Source organism: Mirounga leonina, unplaced genomic scaffold, assembly GCF_011800145.1.
Source record: "Mirounga leonina isolate KUSES-001 unplaced genomic scaffold, KU_Mleo_1.0 Mir_481, whole genome shotgun sequence".
In the NCBI taxonomy this organism is placed as follows: Eukaryota; Metazoa; Chordata; class Mammalia; order Carnivora; family Phocidae; genus Mirounga; species Mirounga leonina.
The window spans coordinates 28,405-48,388 of record NW_023270773.1 but is presented as its reverse complement, the minus strand read 5'-3'; the positions used below and the strand labels follow the sequence as shown (position 1 = coordinate 48,388).

Sequence of the window (19,984 nt, the reverse complement as noted above, 5' to 3'; positions counted from 1 at the left end):
ATATGAACTGTTTTCATTATTATTACATAATATTTTTGGCTAGCTTCCTTTTAATATGCCTTTTTGTACTCTTTAATTAAGTCTTCAAGTTGATTTTGGCACTTTATTCTGTGCTGTTTACCCAGGATTTTTCTTCTTCTTTATCTTTTCCTGACTTATACGAGATTAATCAACTTTTCTCTAGTCTTTTTTTTTCCTATACTGGTTCAGAAGTTCTGTTACCTATGCCTGTCATGTTAGTGGTTACCCTTACATTTTTAAAGGGCATAATTGATTTATTTTTTTAAATCTAAAGACAGTGTCTCTAACTTCCTTCTTGTTAATACAAAGACCCTCTATTGTGAGGCCAGTCTAAGATCTGAATTACAAATTTACAGAATTTGCTGCTTAGTAAGTAATTTCTTTTCTCCCTGATGGAGCCTGTAATTTCCAGTGGGCCAGTGCCACTTTGTGTACACTGATCGAGTGAGGAAGATCTAGACTGCAGAAGGGCCTAATTTCTGCTCACTGTGCAAACCACCTTTTAAGAAGGCTTAAAAAGGGACATTGGGGGCATCTGGGTGGCTCAGTCAGTTAAGTGGCTGCCTTTGGCTCAGGTCATGATCCTGGATTCCCAGGATTGAGTCCCACATTGGGCTCCCTGCTCAGTGCTTCTCCCTCAACCTGCTCTCATGCTCTCTCTCACTCTCTCTCAAATCAATAAAATCTTTAAAAAGGGGGGGGGGGCATTGGGAGGATGGTTAAAACCAACCCTTATCTTTCTTACAATTCTGCAGAGCACATGCCCTGCATCTGCAACTTGGGTATGCCTCCCCTTCCCTAGATGATGAATTCATGAGGGACCTCACAAGCTGCTGAGAACAAGTGTGCTTTTCAATGAATTATTTTATGGATATCAGTCAAAAAGTCACCATCAGCTGGAACTGGAGAGCAGAGGGTTTTGTTTTTGTTTTTGTTTTTTCCCCAGTGGCAGCCATTTCAGCTCAAAAGCTCAATTCTTGGAAGACACACTTCCCTATGCACCTAAAAATAAAAAGTAAACAAAACCCACCAGAAGCTCTATATTGCTTTAGCTTCAGTTGTTCCCCAGCTTCTGACTTACATGGACACATTGTCCATTATTTTAGTTTTACTTTGTTTTTATATTTCTTAAATGAATCACTTCTTGGTTTATGAAGCCAGCATTTATGTACCTTTCCTCACATGTTCATCAGTTTCTTTATTATTTCTTCTTGCATCCCACTTCTTTCTGGGTTCAGCTTTTTATTTCTCAAATACATTCTTTAGGAGCTCTTTGAGATGAGGTTGTGTTGTTAGTGCTACACTCTCTGAATGAAAAGTCTATTTTTTGTCCCCAATCCTGAATTTTCGTTCAGCTGGGTATAGATTTGTTGGTTAACAGTTACTTTTTCTCAAGACTTTGAAGATGTTATTTTATTGTTTCTGCCTGTTCCTTGCTCTGAACTATCATATGTCTTTCCTTCATTTGTTGGGTGTGTTATAAATTTAAAACTTCTTATCTTCCTGCTCCACAAACAGGCTGTGAGCACCCTGCCCAGATGGCCAGGTCCTGCAGTGTGATAAGGCTGGCCGCTGCCATAAGTTCTCCTTGCCCTCCCCTGACTGTGACCTAGTGAGAGTCAAGTGCTCCAGTGAAATCCCCCCCCCATGCCTTTGCTTGTGCACTCCACCCTGACCCCCAATAAAGCACTTGCTGTGGGTCCTCGCTCCTTCTCTGCTTCCTATCCACTTGGTTGAGTGGCACCCTTAGTGTTCTTCCTGTGTGATCCCTCCTGGTGTGCAGTGAATCTGTCGGTCCAGGACCTAGGAGTATAATACACTTCGTTTTCCTGTGCCTCCCCTGGGTTCCCCTTGTGGCCATCCTGACTGACCATTGCCTAAAAGAACACAGAACAGTAGGTAATTGTCCTCTCTTGTTGCTTTTGAGTTTCTCTTTGTTGATACACTGAGGTTTCATCACATTGTGTCTGGTTATTGATTTATTTTTATTGGTCCTTTTAGGACCCCTAGGGATTTATGTTTTGTTAATAATGGGATGATCTCAGCCATCATCTCTCTTTTTTTTAAACAGCTTTATTAAGTTATAATTCACATACTTTACAATTCACCCATTTAAAGTGTACCACTCAACGCTTTTTAGTATATTCACAGGTGAGTGTAGCTATTACCACTAATTACATGTACATCTACATATACATTTTGCCATATACATTTTATTCAGATTAGCTTCAGATTGATACTAGGTTCATTTCAGTGATATGTGGAATGTTACCTCTTATAACCCTATTCCCTTTCCTTCTTTCTGTGATATTATTATACACATTAGGTCTGTTAGTGTTACAAACGAACAAAACATAGTTGTTAATTACCACCTCCAGTCATTTCCTTAGCCTAGAACAGCTTTGCTTCCACACACCTCCTTTGGGCTGTTATTGGCAAACACGTTCGTTACATTTCTATATGTTAGAAGCCCAGTACTATGTTATAAACACAGTATCTTATACAGTTGCCTTTTCAATCAGTTGAGAGAAAAAAAATACTCATTTATATTATCTTTCGTAATTACATAATTATCTTTTCTAGTGCCTTTTGGTTTTTTGTATGGATCCAAATTCCTCTCTGAGGGTCACTTTCTTTTAGCCTTAAGAACTTCCTTTGGGGTGGGGTGCTTGGGTGGCTCAGTTGGTTAAGTGTCTGACTCTTGATTTTGGCTCACATCATGATCTCAGGGTTGTGAGATAGAGCCTGCGTCAGGCCCTGTGTCAGGCTCCTCACTGGGCGTGAAGCCTGCTTAGGATTCTCCCTTTCCCTCTCTCTCTGCCCCTCCCTCCCCTCATGCTCACTCTCTCTCCCTCTTTAAAAAAAAAAAAAAAACAAACTTCTTGGGAAAAAAGATCTTATAAGAATTGGTATTTCTTATAAGGCAAGTGTGAAAGCAACAAATTCTCTCAGGTCTTGTCTGTCTGGGGAAAGTCTTTATCTTGCCTTCAGGTTTTGAAAGCTAGGTTTGCTGGATATAGGATTTTTGCTTGACAGTTTTTTCTTTGAGCACCTTGAGTATGTTATCCCACTGCCTTCTCACCTCTGTTTTTTCTGCTAAGAAGTCAGCTGTTAGTCTTATGAGGGTTCTCTTATAAGTAACAAGTCATTTCTGGCTTGCTGTTTTTAAGGTTTTCACTTTTTCTTTGAGTTTAGCACTTTGCTATGATGTGTGTGTCTGATGTGTTTAGGCTCTTTGCATTTATCCAACTTGGAGTTTGTTGTGCTTCCTACACATATAGGTTTTTCCAGTGAATTTGGGAAGTTTTCAGCAGTTATTTCTTCAGATACTTTTTTCTGCTCCTTCTACTCTCTTCTCCTTTTGGTACTTCCATTTCGTGTATGATGGTGCACTCGATGGTGTCCCACGTTTCTCCAGGGGCTGCTAATTTTTCATCATTCTTTTTTTTCTCTGTTCTAGCAAAGAACAGTTCTATATGAGTTTCTTGCCCTGCATATTCCTGACCACATGAGCTTTGTAGATTTGATTCCAGTCTTAAGTGAGGCACAGACCCATGGTCGTGAGATTTCTGATGGGTTTTTTAGATATCTCTACTTCCTTTGGAGACTGAAACAAACTTCTTCTTATGTCCCTTTGCCTTTCACTGAGAATGTGTCTTTTGGAGAGCTGACCCTGCCTCATCCCTTGTCCCTTCCTCCAGGCATCTTTTGTGTCTGGGGCTGGCTTAGGGCTCTTGAGTTTTCAGCTCCCTCTCGTCTCTGGCCATGGCCATTTCTCTTCCTCTAGCCCCAGGTCAGGTCTGCACAGAGTTTACTGTGTGTGTCTTGGGACTAGTGGACTTTGTAAACAGAGCCAGCAGCTTCTTGGGAGAATCATTGGAGACACATTCTCAAATGTGTTGTAAAATGGTTAATATGCATGGCAGCTGCATCTTAAAATTGAGGAAATCTCTAAGTAAACTGCTTAGGCAAACACTTGAAAGCAAACACTTCTTCATGGGCTTTCCCCTGGAATCTAGCACTCTTCTCTCTCCTAGGTGTCTGGGCTCATGGCCAGGTGTGCCCTGACCAGGTGTGCTTTGTCCTAAGAGTGAGCTGTAGTGACCTCTCTCAGATAGCCACTTCCTCTGGTTGTGGGCCAAATTCACACACTCCAGCACTGGGAGGGCTCTCAGGTTGATCTTGCGAACTCCTCTGTTGTCATGTCTGCTACCTAGACCCAGCTGGGGAGAGTCAGGGCTCCTTCTGCTGATAATGCATACATATATGCATGTATGTGCATGTTGCAGGTCAAACATGCGTTGACATCAAGGACAATGTGGTGGATGAAGGTTTCTACTTCACACCCAAAGGAGACGACCCATGCCTGAGCTGCACCTGCCATGGTGGGGAGCCCGAGATGTGTGTGGCTGCCCTCTGTGAGAGGCCCCAGGGCTGCCAGCAGTACCGCAAGGACCCCAAGGAATGCTGCAAGTTCATGTGCCTGGACCCAGGTGAGACTGATGGTGGGTCATGAGTCAGCCTCCCTGTTCTGAGCTGGAGCCCAGATGTCCCTTTGCTTTCTCAGTGGTAGGGACTCATGAGAGCTCATGGCACATGGCATAGCAACAGTGGCAGCATTTGTTGACAGAGCTGTCCTGACCGCTTTGAGGGCCAACTGCTCTTGTGGGCATGTGTGTGTCACATGACCCAGCCTTCTCTAACTGCCACCTTACAGGTTGGCTTGTGTCAGTTCTCAGGTAGGTAACAAGTACTGTACACCAGTGAACTTGAACTTGAATGTTGGTGTCTGTTCATGAATCAGCTGTAACTGATGGCTTCAGACCTGACCTTTCTCCTCTCAAGACTTATGTCCCCATTTGAGCTCTTTTCCGAGTATGGTGATGTGGACGGTAATGACAGTTTTTATTGCTTATAGTCATTGATTTTTAGCATTAAGATCTTTCAGAAAAAGATTAAATATTACCCTCAGTTTTGAGAAAGAAACTCCTTTCTACCAGGTGGTGTTTGTGGTTAGACACTATGCAGGCATGTGGTCTCTAGATAGCCCTCTTCCTTTCCTTTAAAAAAAAAGAGCAGCAGGTAGCAACCTGCTCTGTACGACCATTAGTGGGCATCACACTCCATACAGCATGCTGGATTATTCTCCACACCAGTGCAGTTGGCATCTCTGTGAATTCATAATCTCAAGTGAAATGTAAATCAAAAGCATGAATTTGTTTTTTTATCTTGGCAGTGTGAGAGAGACGTGGACAGGGCCTTGTGGAAGTCCCTAAGCTCATGGACCCTGTAGAAGAGAAGGTTGGGCAGGGCGTGGTGGCCATCTCCATCCTCCAGGGCCCCTGTGGAGGAGAAACTGCTTTGCCTAGTGCTGGTGGGACAGGAGCTGGAACTGGTGTGTGAGGGCCACACAACTAGAGCTCTCATTAAGTAGAGAGTTGTCAGTGTCCCTACATGCCAGGAAGGGCTTCTGGGGGAGAGGGCAAAGCAGTGTCAGAGGGTGTCTGAAGTTTGGCAGAATCAGACACTTTGGCACATGTCCCAGACGTGCAATCGGCTGTGGAGAGTACAGAGGAGCCTACCAGGGAGAGTGGAGGTCCGTGAGGGTACACTTGGGCCTCCCTATCTCACAGAGTAGATTGTATCTGCTTGTACAAGATGTGTTCCTATGGGATTCTGACAAGGACTGATTGGGTGCTTACCAGGTCTCCTGTGTCCTGGCCACTTCACTCTGAACCTCCAGCTCACTTACCTTCCACAGGAGTCAAACTCTGGCTTTCATAAGCCACATCACCTGGATTTCTCATTCCATCTCTTAGGAGTCTACCAGTATTGCCTTACCCCTCTATCCAGGCTTTGTCAGAATGACTAGGCCTATATAAAGCCTGTAGGCAAGGCTTGCCTGGCCCTGAGGACTTCTCAGCAGAGCAGGGCTCTCAGGGCCTCTGGATGAGACCACAGCTGCTGCAGGCCATTCTCCTGTGCAGCCAGAGCAGCTTATCCAGAACTTCTCCCTGCCTCTTATTCAGCCTTACTTTTGCAGGCTCCTAACTGCTTCCCAGGCTGAGTGTCTTCCCTGGGAAGTGACTGTATTCCAACAAGGACAGAGACACTGCCACCCAAACTGGGGACATTGGGAAAGTATCCCCTTCAACAAAGCAAGGATGTCTGCTCTCACCACTCTGTTCATGGTTGTATAGGAGGTCAAGGGCAGTGCCAGAAAATGAAAAGGTATCCAGACCAGAAGGGGAAAATGAAATCATCTTTTTTTTAGTAGATGACATGATTGTCTGCATAGAAAATCCCAGAGGATCTACAAGAAAGTTACTAAAACTAGTAAGTGTGTTTAGCAAGGTCTCCACATACAAAGTCATATATAAAACTCCATTGTTTTTATATATACTACCTGTGAACAGTTGGAAATTGAAATATCTAAAAAAAGTACCATTTACAGTAGCACCGAAAAACATGAAATACTTAGGTATAAGCCTTACAAATAGGTGCACAATCTCTATGCTACAAACCATAAAATACTGATGAAAGAAATCAAAGGTGTAAATAAAAGGAGAGGTATACCATGTTCATGGATCATAAGACTCAATATCATTAGGCACTTAACTCCCCCCAAATTATCTGTGGATACAATGCTGTCCTAACCCAAATTCCAGCAGACTTTTTACAGACATTGACAAGCTGATTCTAATATTTATGTAGAAGAGTGCCTGGCTGGCTCAGTCAGTGGAGCACAGGACTCTTGATCTCAGGGTTCCAAGTTCGAGTCCCATGTTGGGTGTAGAGATTACTTAAAAGCTTAAAAAAAAAAAAAGATAAATAAAACTTATGTAGAAAGACAAAGGAATTAGAATAGCTAAAACAGTTTTTGAAAAGAATAAAGTTGGAGGATTCATGGTACCTGATTTAAAACTTACTGTATGGTCATAGGAATCAAAACAGTGTGGTATTATCAAAAGAAGAGATACATAGATCAGTGGAACAGAATAGTCTAGAAATAGTCCCACACATATATGGTTAACTAATATTTGACAACAGTACAAAGGCAATTAAATGGAGAAAGGATATCTTTTAACAAATGATGCTGGAACAATTGGGCATTCATATGCAAATATATATACACACATATACCTTTAACTACATATCTTACTATGTATAAAAATTAACTCAAAATGGTCATAGACCTAACTGTAAAACCTTAAATTGTAAAATTCCTAGGAGAAAATATATGCTCTAAAAAAAAGAACATAGAAACCATAGAAAAATCTTTGTGACCTTGGGATAGACAACACTTGTAGCTAACCAGTCATGGTGTGAGTCCCCAGGGACCCAAGAGTTGCCTTCTGGCTCCTAGGACAGTGCTGTCTTCTCTTTGTCTGACGAAGTGTGTGCAGGTGGCTTTCTTCTAGGGGATGCTTCTTCCTTCCTGGTAATCACCATGGAGGGATGGTCAGGGACCTTGACTGTGTCCTTGGGTTCATTTTGGAAGTGATTAATAAGAGTCATTGCAAAGGGACTGCTGCTTTAGGTGCCCCCTTGGGACTCTGAGCTGGCCAGCAATGAACAGACATGTCAGCAGCCCCCTGAGCTGACAGACTTCCTCCCACAGACAGAGACAAAATGTTCCCTTGAGACTGGAAGAGGATCAGAGGCACCACAAAAGCAGCTAATTGGTGAGAGGACGTATCCTTTCCACATATTTACTTCCCAAGGGTTGTCAGCAATAAGTGCAGCTTTGAGGGAACCTCTCTGGCCCTGTAGGAGGAGGGCAAGAATGAGCTCGGACCATCTGCATTGGTGTGGAGCAGGCTGGGCCAGCAGAAGGAGTAGAAGGGCCCTGGGAACCCGGCCTTTCACATGGAATCCATGTTGGCCGTGAAGTGTCTCCTTGGGGCTGGTGATTGGGGAACCTGCCAGCATGGCTGTCACAGAGTTGAAAGTCGACAGTCCTTGGCCCTTCCACCCATGTGGAGTCCTGCTTCCAGTGGCTACCAGTCACTCTCCCCCCCACTGAGGCCTCCCCGTGGCCTTCCCTCTGGGCTGTGGAGGCAGGGATTCCCGGGACCATTTCCTGGTTCTGTGTTTCTGTGGCTTGGCACGAGTGGCCCGTCTCACCTCGGTGAGAGCCCCTGGAGAGGTTTGTCCCACTGTTGGCACTCAGCCAGTGCAAGTTCTCTTCCCTCACTCCTCATCCCATGATCATCTGTGCTCCCCTTGCAGCAGGTCCACGGCAGGTACCTAACAAACACTGGTGGGGACCAGGGCAAGGCAGGGTGTCTCCATGTGGGCACTGTCAACATTTGGGGCTCAGCACTGTGATGTGGGCCCTTCTTGTGCTCAGCAGATGTTGAGCAGCATCCCTGGCCTTTACCCACTAGATGCCAGGAGTGCCTGCACCCTCGAGGGGTTGATGGTGACCCAAAGTGTCTCCAGACATTGCCCAATGTTCCCTGGGAGTGACAGAGTCCCCCAGGTGAGCATCCCTGGTCTAGGGTCCAGGAGCTTGGTCACAGAGGCCTGATTTTGTACTGTGTGGTTGGGGGCACAGGGGCCCATAACAAAGCTTCTTAGGCAGAAGGGGTGCATCGCATGGAACTAGTGCTAGGCTGGAAGGTAAAGTATTTTTCCTGGCTGATGATTTGCTTCTCTCCTTTGGTGTTATCACAGTATGCATGACTCTGAGCTGTTTCATTTCTGCCATCTCTCCTGAGATCGTCAAGTGCAGGGAATCAGGAAGCAAGTTGCCTTTTCCACATAACCGCTTGGTGGTGAAAGGCTGTCGCCTTCCCATAGCACTAAGTGCCTGGGGGGTCAGGCTCTCCTTTTTGGAAAATGGTCGGTTTCCTTCCTCCCCTTGTACCAGATGGCAACAGCCTGTTCGACTCCATGGCCAGTGGGATGCGTCTGATCGTTAGCTGCATCTCCTCCTTCCTCATCCTGTCACTGCTGCTTTTCATGGTCCACCGGCTTCGCCAGAGGCGGCGGGAACGCATTGAGTCCCTGATTGGAGCCAACTGTGAGTGTGCCTGGCCCTGCCTGTGACAGCCACAGTGGAGGTCCCGCTCCAGGCTGTGTCCCCGGTGGGGCGGGAGGCACAGGAAGCGGGAAGGGGCAAGGAGGACAGAGGGGATGTTGATAGGGATGCCCCAGCGTGTCCCCGTCCCACCCACTCACCTGCTCCTGGGTTGAGCACACACCTGGGCAACCAGGGGAACTGTCCTGGGGACCTGAAATCAGGCCCTGGATGTGCGGAGGAAGGGACGCACCCTCAATGCCAGCCGCCCCCAGGCTCCCCGGCCCTCCAGGCCTTGAAGCAGGACCCGCAGCTGGCGCTGGGTGTTCAGATCGGGGATGGTACCTTTCCTGGCAGCCTGGACCGTGAGTGGGCCACCTGCCGGGGGCAGAGGGTGCAGCGCAGCCGACACCCCGAGCAGCTGTTAGGCAGCTTACGGGTGCCTTGCTTTCCTCAGCCCGAGTCCTCTGCAGCGAGCGCCCTTGCCCTCAGTAGAGCGGCGGGAGTCGCTCCCTGTCTTAGCGAGCAAGCCAGGCCCCCAGCACCAAGTCCCCTGGTCCCTGTGGGCAGCGATGGGGTTGCAGACCCCGAGGGCTCGAGGGCTCCGATTCAAGGTGGCCGGAATGCTGAGGGACCGTGCTGGCTGCAGTCGGGGGCCTCATGGCCCTGAGAGGCAGCCCAGTCCTTCCCCAGACCCTCAGTCTCAGCAGGCCAGCTACAGAGACCCTCAGCTGGAGGGGTGTGGTGACGGCGGGGCGGCCGATGTGGCAGGAAGTAGTGATGGCTTGCACGTGGGTGAGGGCCAGGCATGCACTGAAGGAGGGGATCCGGGTGAGAGATTCAGGGCTCTCGTGTGGGCAGCTGGGCACACGAGTGTGACAGTCGGGATGCCTGATCCCTTGGCCTGGGGGTGGCAGGTCCAGCCTCGGGAGGGGGTGGGTGACTCGGGGGCTGAGCCGCGCATCTTTGAGTGACATGGCTCTGTTGGCTTGTCTCTCCCTGCGGTTGCCCAGTGCACCACTTCAACCTCGGCCGGAGGATCCCCGGCTTTGATTATGGCCCAGACGGGTTCGGGACCGGCCTCACACCACTACACCTTTCTGATGACGGGGAAGGTGGCACGTTCCACTTCCACGACCCTCCGCCTCCCTACACCGCATACAAGTACCCAGACATCGACCAGCCTGATGATCCGCCGCCACCCTACGAGGCCTCCGTCAACCCTGACAGCGTGTTCTACGACCCCGCAGGTGCTTCCCCCCCAGGGACAAGGGGGCAGCACGTCACTAACCAGGGGCTCGGTGGTCCTCCTCCCCAGTCCATGAGGCCCTGAACCTCCACTTCTTCCTGGCCTTCTGCTTTCCCCTTGAGTTTCCCTTCAGGTGGAAGGAACCACCGTCTGTCGGTAGGTGGGCTCTTCCCAGGGTTGCCTGTGCAGATGAGCACACCTTCCTCCCGTGAACACCTGTTAGCAAGCAGCCCTTGGGGCACACGCAGCTGGGCTCTGCGGAGAGCTGGGGAGCCGGGTGCTGGTGGCTGTGGGGTCAGGGCGAGCCCAGAGCTGCAGGGGGCCACTCAGAGCCAACTGCCCAGCCATAAAGGCACATGTGTACATGTGGTGAGCTGAAGAGACGCCATCATGACGTTCCCTCCTGTCTGGAAGCAGTTCTGTGAAGAAAGCACTGGTTCTGTGATGTTGGCCCGGTGACTCGAATCTGCTGTCCATCTGACACCGTGGAAGCTCATTCCTCCCAGGGCCGTGTAGCACAGAGGGAATGCCGGGTGCCTCCCCCGCTGCCTGGCTTGTCCCTGTGCCTGGTGTACAGCTCAGGCGTCCCGTCCCGTTTGCCGGTGTGTTAACACGGTCTCACACACACGACCCCCCGCGGTACAGCAGTGGGCAGTGCCCTCCTCCACGGTGGCCAGTTCCCTGCACACCCACGTACCCCAGCAGAACGGGGGTCATGGGGCCTGCAGTGCTGTGTTCACTGGGACCGAGACTGCCCCTCTGTGGTCTGTGGGCAAGACCTGGATTTGACCCCTGCGCGCACGGATTGCCCGTCTGCTGTCGGGGGCGTTCAGGGTAGAACAGGCTTCCCGCCAGGGATGCCGCCGGGGGGCAGCAGGTCCCAGATGCCTGCATGGGGCTGGCTTAAAGGGAGCACATGCTCCCCAGGGCAGGGTAACAGGACTGCTGAGCCTGGGGGAAGCCAGCCAGCGCAAAGGGGCACGCTGGGCCCCCACGCCCCAAGCTTTCGGAGAGGGCCTGGGTAATAAGGAGCAGGCACACTGAGGGGAGTGGGCTGCCACAAAGCTTCCCTCAAGCCAGGGATTTCTGCAGACCCCTGTGAGGTGTGCGGAGCTGCCTGCCACGGCCCTGCCTCCTGCATTCTCATCCCTGTATTCCAGCCACGGCCTGGCCGCCGCCAGCCCAGTAACCCCCTCACGTCACGGGAGCCCTGCTTTGATTCCCACCAAGTCTGAGAGGATTTTTCCTCTCCCCTGACTTTGTTCTGCCGACTGTCAAAGTATGTCCAGCTCATAGCTGTACCCCTGTACCTCGCCCGCCCCTTGCAAAGGTGAGGGGTGAGCACCGCTTCCCCCCACTCCCACCATAGTGGGAGTGTTCAGACAGGAGGAGCGTCCCCTGGTTCTGTCCAGCCCACCCTCTTCCCCTGGGCCAGACGCACCATCCTGCTGACACCCTTCTGTCTCCTTGCAGACGACGATGCCTTTGAGCCAGCAGAGGCCAGGCCGCCCACCCCAGGGGATGGTAGCGGTGAAGGTGCATCCCCCCGGCGCCTGGAGCACCCTCTGCCCGCCGCAGGGGCCTCTCTGGCCGACCTGGAAGACTCAGCCGACAGCAGCAGTGCCCTGCTTGTACCCCCTGACCCTGGCCAGAGTGGGAGCACCGCGGCCACAGAGGTGCTGCCGGGGGGCGGCTGCCACAGCCGCAGTTCCCTCAGTACCGTGGTGTAGAGGACGGCCCGGCCCACGGCCCTGACGGGCAGAGAGTACCTTTTTGCTGTCTTGCTGTCAAGAAGACCTTGATCCCCACGGGAGACTTACAGGGCCCTTGAGTGAGCCTGGACCCGGCTGCACGGCCACACACCCACCGATGGCGTGCGTGTGCACGCACACAGACTGCACTGGCCTCCCGAGGGAGCAGACACCTGCACCGGGTCTCCTGGAGGGCTCCAGAAACATGCATAGCTGTCGGGCCCTGTCTGTTTCTTTTCAAATGGCAGAAGAAAGGCGAAGTTCGTTCAGACCACACGTTTCAGAAGCAGGGAACAAAGAGGGCACTGTGGGCAGGGGCAGGGGCCAAACCACACCTGGCTTTGGTGGGCTTGCTGGCTGCAGCATGCCGTCCAGAGGAGCCTGCCAAACGGCCACCGAGCCCCAGCTGCCAGGAGGCGGGAGGGGCGCTTCCAGGCACTGCTGTGTTTGTGGACTGTCTGTTGTCCGGGCACTTGGTCTGCCTCAGGGTAGACGGCCTTGGAGGTTACACAGTGACTGCTCTGAGGATCCCCCCCACCCCAGCTGTGAACATCAAGGGTGACCCTGCCCCGGGCTGGGGGCTGTCCTGGACCGCTGGTGCCCGAGGCCCTGAGAAGGGGGTCATGGAAGGAGGTTGAACTCTCCACTGCGAATCCCAGTTCTGTGCCAGGAGGCCCTGGCCCCACCCTGTCATTTTTCTCCCCAGCATTGCTGTGCATGGCTCCCCCAAGAGGCAGCCCTGGAGTTGGGCCAAGACCCTTAGCCAGGCATGAGTGTTCTGGCCCTGGATCCTCTGTTGGGGGTTGGGGGCTAAGCCGGCTCCTGTCTGCTACCCTCTGGAGCCCCCAGTCCTATTGAATTTGCCCCTGGGCCTGGCCTGCCCCTCACCCCATTTGTTTGTGCCATAAGGGGTTCTTTCTTTGTGGGGAGGGGTGGCTGAAATGAAAGCCCCGGGCTGTGTCCATCTCCTGAAAGTCCACTTGCACACTATCACCACTGGGGCCGAGTGCCCAGTGGCCACATGCCACCTTCCCGTGCTCCTCAGCAGCTTGGGGTGCGGGGTACCCTGCCCAGGGGCCTTTGGACGAAGCGACCCTATTGCCTGCTCCTGGGCAGTGGTCTCGTCTCCTGACACGGGGCTTTTAGCATTTCTGAGGTTTGGAGATTAAGCGGGTTCTGTGCGATTTTTAGCACATCCATATCTTTTCTACGTTGAATGTCTGGATCTTTTCCTTTTGTGTGTGCGTATCTGTGTGTGTGTGTACATATGTGTCCAAGTTTTGCAGGTGGTGGCGGTACACCGGAACTCGGGCATGAGGCCCCAGTTTCCCAGGCCAGCCGTGGCCTCGGGGCTGGCACTGAGGCACAGCCAGGTCTGCACCTCCACCCCTGAGGTGGAGGCCGAGAGCATGGAGCCCTGCTCCTGGTCCCCCGTGGAGCCTTTCCAGACCAGCATGCACTGACCGGAGGGTTGACTAGAATTGGGTGCTTCTGTGGGGCTTTGTGGTGACAGACCTCGTTGGCACGTTCTCACACTCTCCCATTGGAAACCCATTGTGTTCTTCCAGTATGGAATGCGATTTTTGAGTTGCCCTACAGAACTGTCATCCCCTGAGCCCGCCAGAGGTGTAAATTCTGAACAGCATGTCCAGGATCACAGGATCCAGAGTGCTGGAGGCAGGCCTCAGGCAGGTGGGCTGCGTGCCACACAGGCCTGAGCTCCCCTTGCCAAAGGACTGCTACTTCGAGAAAGGCCTCCTGGGCCCATGTGGCCCACGCCGGCGGCTGAAGACAGCAGGAAGCGTATTGGGCCGCCAGTGTGCTGGGCTCCGGGCAGCTGAGGGCTAGAGAGCAATCACGGGTCTTACTGGTGCCAGGTGAGTGTCCTGAGCGTGTCTGCTTTGGAGTGACCACCACAGCGGAGCACAGAGGGGCCTGACCTCTACAGCTGAGAGGCCTTCACAGCTCCCATGTCTCTGGCCCCACATCTCAGAACCATGTGTAGAGGGCAGGACGGTTGGCACAAGGGGCATGGGACTGGGGAACTCCCTCTGGAGACCGAAGGACTGCTGGAGCCAATTAGGCACGCGGGAGGCATCGAGGAGAGAGGGACCTGAGACGCTGGGCCTGCTTCTGGACCGGCCCGGGCTCTGTCCCGGCACCAGGGTGCTCAGCCCACCGGTGTCCATGGGCTGGGCAGAAGGCCCGCGAGCAGTACTGCTCCAGACCCCTGCCCGCTGTGTCTGCAGGAGTTGGTGCCCGGGAGCTGACCTCTGCTGGACAGCGGTTCTGAGGGGAACAAGGTGGGGAGCTGGGGTCTGCCTGGCTGGCCTTGGCCTCCTGTCCAGTTGCCACCCTATGTAAGATCTGACTGCTCTACGGCCCAATGAAGAATCCCGAGGCCAGCCCTAACAGACTCTCGTGCTCCTGGGAGAGACTGGGCCCCCAGAGGTACAGGCCAAGCTCTTGGGAGGGGCCTCCTCCCCCCGGGGGCCTGACTTACCTGGTGGAGGAAGGAGTCGATACTGTACATTGTCTCGATGCCTGTTTTTTGTTTTTCTTTCACTAAGGGTTTTTAGTTTGGGGTTACTTTTGGTTGGGTTGGCACTAATCCTTTTCTTAAGATGCTGTGAGAACCATTTCGTCCAAATGCCAAATAAATTTGTGTTCTGGAAGAGGCGTGGTCAGTCCTTGGTGCGACCCAAGTGGGGACAGGAGGCTCCAGCCAAGTCAGGGCTGCGAGACGCAGTGGTGGGGATGGGTGGATGGAGGGGTCGGAGCATCTGTGCAAGCCAGGCCAGGCGCAAGGCTCCAAGATGCCCCTGTTCCTTCTGTTCTCTCACCATGGCCCTCTCAGTAATTTCCCAGTTTGTGATAGAACAAAGGGGTGCCCAGGGGACTCAACCTCTAACCCAGCATCGTGGCAGTTGGCTCCAGACCAGGCATTGGGGGCCCAGGGACTGGATGGGTGAGGGGCCAGGGTTAGGAAAGGAACAGGGAGTCCCTTGGTTGGGATAGGAGTTTTGAGGACAGGTCCCTCATTCCTGAACACACCTGCTGGGGTGGTGAGGGGTCCTGAGTGCCATCAGCATTGCTGACAGTGCCCCTTCCCCAAAGAAAAGAGCCTGGCCCTCTGGAGGTTGGAAAGAGGTATCACCCCACCTCACCGCCCTCCCTTCACCACACTGGCCCAGTCGTGCTCACATCCACAGGCACACACAAGCCCAGATACAGAGCTCTTCCCAAACTATCACCTTCCTGGTTACACCCAGGGACAGAGAAATCAGCCCCACTTTCCAGGAGAGCAAACTGAGGGAACTGAGGCTCAGGCCACGGTCTGGGGTGAGGGCCTCAGGAGCTGCTGCAGAAGCCTGAAGTCCCCACCTAGGGGGTGGAGGAAGAGTGGGAGAGCTGAGGCTTCCCAGATGGTGGGATGATCCCCCAAAGGAAGGCTTGCCCCAGGTGTGCAGGGGGGAACACCTATACAAGAGAGTCTATGGTCTTTTTTTTTTTTTTTTTTTAAGATTATTTGAGAGAGCGAGAATGAGAGAGAGAGAGTACATGAGAGGGGGGTGGGTGATAGGGAGAAGCAGGCTCCTCGCCGAGCAGGGAGCCTGATGCGGGACTCGATCCAGGGACTCCAGGATCATGACCTGAGCCTAAGGCAGTAGCTTAACCAACTGAGCCACCCAGGAGCCCAAGAGAGGCTATGGTCTTGGGGCAGGGAGTGGTACCAGGCCCACAAAAGGGAAGGACACCCTCCCACCCCAGCCTCAAAAGCCAAGAGCACTGGGATTCAAGGTGCCCTCCCCTTTGATCTTCTGTCCTTGCCTGGTGGCCTTGGCATGTCACTCCTGGCCCCCAGCCTCCATTTCCTCATCTTTAAATGGGCATCGTAGCACCACCCCCAGGAATTGAGAGAATCCACTTAAAGTGCTTTGCTCCAGTGAGTGCCAGCGATTGTTGCTGGCACGCAGCCACAGCCCTGGCATCGGGGCCTGTGCCTGGTGATCTCAGACCTCTGTCTTCCCTGCCTGTGGCCCGGCCTGGACACCACCCCTCAGAGCCTCTCTGCAGGGGCCGGCCAGGGAGCCCACAAGACTTAGCCATGCCCCTAGCCGGCCCCGCTAACAAACAGCCACCTTGCCTGCCCATTGCCTCTGGCACTTTCCAGCCCTCTGGAGTCAGTGGCTGCAGCAGCAGGGCCCCGGGCTTTGCACTCGCCTTCCTCACCGGGCCACTGGCGGTGTGCGGGGACACAGAGGGCGAGCACCTGGACCCTGCCATCCGTTCTGGAATCTACGCTCCCTCGTAGCTCCCCCTTTTCCTGTTAAACCCTGCCACTGCGGGGTTTCCTTGGGGAATGAGATGTTGGGGTCTGGGACAGAAGAGCAGGGTCTGTGCTAGCCTCCTCTGGCCTAAGGCCTGCGCCCCCATTCTTGGACCCTGGCTGGGCTGGAGCTCGGAGAGGACCCAGATGACTGTGCCTCATCTCAGGCCCCTGTCCGCTGTCCGAAGGCACCCAGTGCTAAGACTCCCAGGACCCGAAGTGTGGTGAGGACAGAGTGTCGTGTGAGGCTGTGGGAGATGTCTTTGTCCTGGGACCACTAGACAGTCTGGTGCTAGCATGACCCAAGAACAGTGTGCATGCTGAGCTGCTGTGGTCTCTGCAGGTTTCTGTCTGGGGTCCTGGGTCACAGTGGCTGGCTGGGCACCAGGCGGCATGCGCGTGACCGTCCCCCTGCATGAGCGTCCGGGTCTGCTGCTGGTGTGACCTCCAGTCCTGCCACATGTGCCGAGCTGTTCGTATCGCTGGGGCCTGCAAGCCGGTCAATGTGGCCAGCCCATGTGTGAGCAGGTGGTACCAGTGCCCAGCGTGGGACCAGCTTGGGACCCTTGTGCCAGGAGACCGTCCTACCCCCGTTCCCTGCGGGGCAGGCTACCTGCAGGCGACTGTCAGAATATAGCCCAGCCCAGGTGGCGCCTCCCTGTGTGAGAGTGTTGCAAACATTGTGGTCTGGCCAGGTCAGGGTATGTGCGGCAGTTGTGACCTGTCTAGGTGTGCGGTGGGGGGGGAGGGGCGGAGGGCTGAGCTTCTTGAGGCTGGGAAATTCTCTGTATGTGTGGGAAGGAGCACCGCCTTCCTCTGTGTACCCCCAAGTTGCCTCCCTGATCCCCCCACAGATCTCTGGCTTTGTTCCCTCAGGCCCCACCCACTGGATGGAGATGGCCTTTGCTTGTGGGGGCCCAGCCCAGTCCCCCATCAACATTGACCTTCACCTAGTCTAGCAGGACCCCACCCTGGGACCTTTCATCTTCCAAGGCTACAACTCAGCACCTCCAGGCCCATGGATCCTGGAAAATGATGGCCATACAGGTCAGTACCCTGGGACTAGGACACCCCCCAGACAGGAGCAGGAACCCACCTGGGAGTGGGAACTACCCACCCCTCCCCCCACACACACACAGGAATCAAAACCTCCACAGTCAGCACAGGAACATCCACACATGTTGGTAAAGACACCCCCAACAGGGGTCATGCACCCCCGTATACAGGTGTCAGGATCTCCCTAACAATAGCAATCAGCCATTGCCCCTAGGACCAGAAGTCAGAGCCCCGTCCCCCCTCCCCGCCCAGCATCAGGATGCCTCAGAAGTCATCACAACCCCCCAATATCACACATAGCTGTGGTGAGTCAAAACTCAAGTCACAGGGGGGCCACTCTCTCCCCCGTCCTTGCAGGGGAGGTTATTAACCCTGCAGTCTGCTGACCCGCAGAGGGGCCTGGACACCAAATGAGGTCCTGATTCCATGGAAGCCCAGCCAGGGAGCAGATGGGCCTGAAGGGGACCTGTGCTGGCACCCTGGGCCCTAATAGCACAAGGGTGGGCAGGTGGGGGGAAAGAGACAGTCACGCGCTCCCCTACCCTCAGTGCTGCTCTGCATGGACACTGGCCCGCAGAGCCGTCTGGGGATTCGGGGCGCCGGGCTGCCCCTGCCTGCCTACCGCGCCCTGCAGCTGCACTTCCACTGGGGGGGCCCTGGGCGAGGAGGCGAGGAGCACAGCCTGGATGGGCAGTGCCGCCCCCTGGAGCTGGGCTTGGGCATGGGGTAGGGTGGTGGGAGTGCCCCGTGGGAGGGGCAGCTGGTACCTCTCACGATCTGTGCCTCTCCAGATGCACGTGCTCCACATGAGCACGAGGTACCAGAGCCTGCGGGAGGCGTGAAGTCACCCTGATGGGCTGGCCTTGCTGGCGGTGCTGTTGGTGGTGAGGGAGGGTCATGTGACTCCCGGCAGTGAGGGAGGGACAGAGGAGCTCTGTGACTCCTTGTCCTTCCCAGAAAGAGGTCTGCAAAGCAGGGCAGCGTGGGCCTGTCCATGGAGTCTTGGTGGAGCTGTTGGGGGAGTGCATAGGGTTTGTAGGATTTAAAGCGTTCTGTGGGAGGATGGGGGCCAGCCAGAGGTCCTGGAGCTGCGGGGTCAGTGGGGGGTGACCTTCCCCCCAGCAGATGTCCCAGCTGACCCCTACTGGGAGCCTACCCTCTTGCCTCTTACAGTCTCCCCTAGATCCCCTCAGAGTTCCCCCTTTGGAGACCCGTCCACTCAGAGCCCCTCTCACTTGGAGTCTCCTCCCCAAGAGCAAGACACTGACAAGGCCAACTTCTCTGCCCTTGTGTCAGCCCAGAAGAACGTGTCCCAGTGTGGTGAGGAGCCACGGGGTTGCAGCCGGGGCTGGGGGTGCTGGAGGCTGGGGCCGGCTGGGCACAGGGACGCCCGTTCCAGTCCCGCCTCCCCTTCCCCGCCCAGGGGTCTCGGTGAATCCGGCATCCGCCTTCCCGAGGGCCTCGCTGCTACAGGATGCCTCCGGCCTCTCCCGCTACCACCGCTACTCAGGGTCGCTGACCACGCCCGGCTGCCAGCCTGCGGATGTCTGGATGGTCTTAGAGGACAGGGTACCCATCTGGCGCGCGCAGGTGGGCCCACCACCCCTTCCCTGGGCGATGCGGCCCTCCCCCTCCCTCCCTCCCTCCTGCAGCTGAGGGCAGCCCACGTCTTGACCTGTCTCTGCCCCGAACCCTCACATGGCCCAGTTCCAGACTGTGCCCCAGGCCAGGCCCCCTGGCTCAAACCCTGCACCGCTCAGGGAGAATTTCCGCCCACAGCAGCCTCTCCAGGGGTGCAGGGTGTTGGCCTCTCCCAGCACCTCCATCAGCAAGGCAGCCTCGGCCCCCGCCCCACCCCTAGCCAGTGTGCACCGGGCTCTGCTGGGCCTGGGGCTCAGCTTGTGGCTCTGGCAGAGCCCCTAGGAGCCAGAGTCGACACCTTCCCGCAATAAACGATGCACAGAGTGACCTTGCCCTCAGGTATCTTGTGGGGGTGGGGTGGGAGCGCACTGCCTCTCCCCCTGCCCTAACCCCACTGAGGCCTCCGTGTGCCTTACAACGGGGAGACCCCTGAGCGGCCCTCCCTTACCCCATCACAGCCAGTCCCAGACCCCCACCCAGAACACCCAGACTTCCTCAGATTCCCCTGAGAAGGAGAAGGTGCCCCCATTTCCAAGGAGAAAAACTAGCAGGTCGTAGAAACACCACCTGCTAAAGTCTAAGACTACACATTTTATTTTAAAAAACAAGCTGGCTGACTGACCCCAGGCCACTGTATGGGTTAAATGGTGACTTCAGCGGACATTTCCCTGCGGCCAGGAGGTGAGAAGCTACTGGCTCCGGGCTCTGCTGCAGGCTGTGCTAGGTGAGTGGGTCCTGGTGTCAAGGACAGCTAGCAAAACTGCGCCCAGGTGACACTGGGAAGTTCGGCTGTGCAGCCTGAGCGTAGGGTGACACTTTCTGGAGAGCCTGTGGGAGGCTAACTGAAGGGTTAAGTGTCCTTGGCGTCACCGTCCACAGCGAAGCTCAGACCAGATGCCACTGTGTGCAGG

General features: G+C 54.1%; 2 protein-coding genes across 3 annotated transcripts in view; both read left to right on the top strand.

The window, feature by feature from the left end:
• The window catches only part of DGCR2 (DiGeorge syndrome critical region gene 2), an 84,570-nt gene extending 69,849 nt beyond the window's left edge, over positions 1-14,721 (top strand). For both annotated transcript variants that reach the window (XM_034989099.1, XM_034989097.1), the window contains exons 7-10: positions 4,311-4,514; positions 8,897-9,049; positions 10,060-10,296; positions 11,769-14,721. In XM_034989099.1, coding sequence (XP_034844990.1) covers positions 4,311-4,514; positions 8,897-9,049; positions 10,060-10,296; positions 11,769-12,025 — 851 coding nt within the window. In that variant the 3' untranslated portion in view covers positions 12,026-14,721. The remainder of the gene's footprint in view (positions 1-4,310; positions 4,515-8,896; positions 9,050-10,059; positions 10,297-11,768) is intronic.
• A 1,433-nt stretch (positions 14,722-16,154) lies between these two features.
• On the top strand, positions 16,155-19,355 carry LOC117999749 (carbonic anhydrase 15-like). Its single transcript, XM_034989089.1, is given in 8 exon segments — positions 16,155-16,335; positions 16,565-16,600; positions 17,253-17,423; positions 17,981-18,125; positions 18,193-18,326; positions 18,687-18,752; positions 18,856-19,023; positions 19,132-19,355. Coding segments are annotated over 8 exon segments (1,125 nt in total).
• The last annotated feature ends 629 nt before the right edge of the window (positions 19,356-19,984 follow it).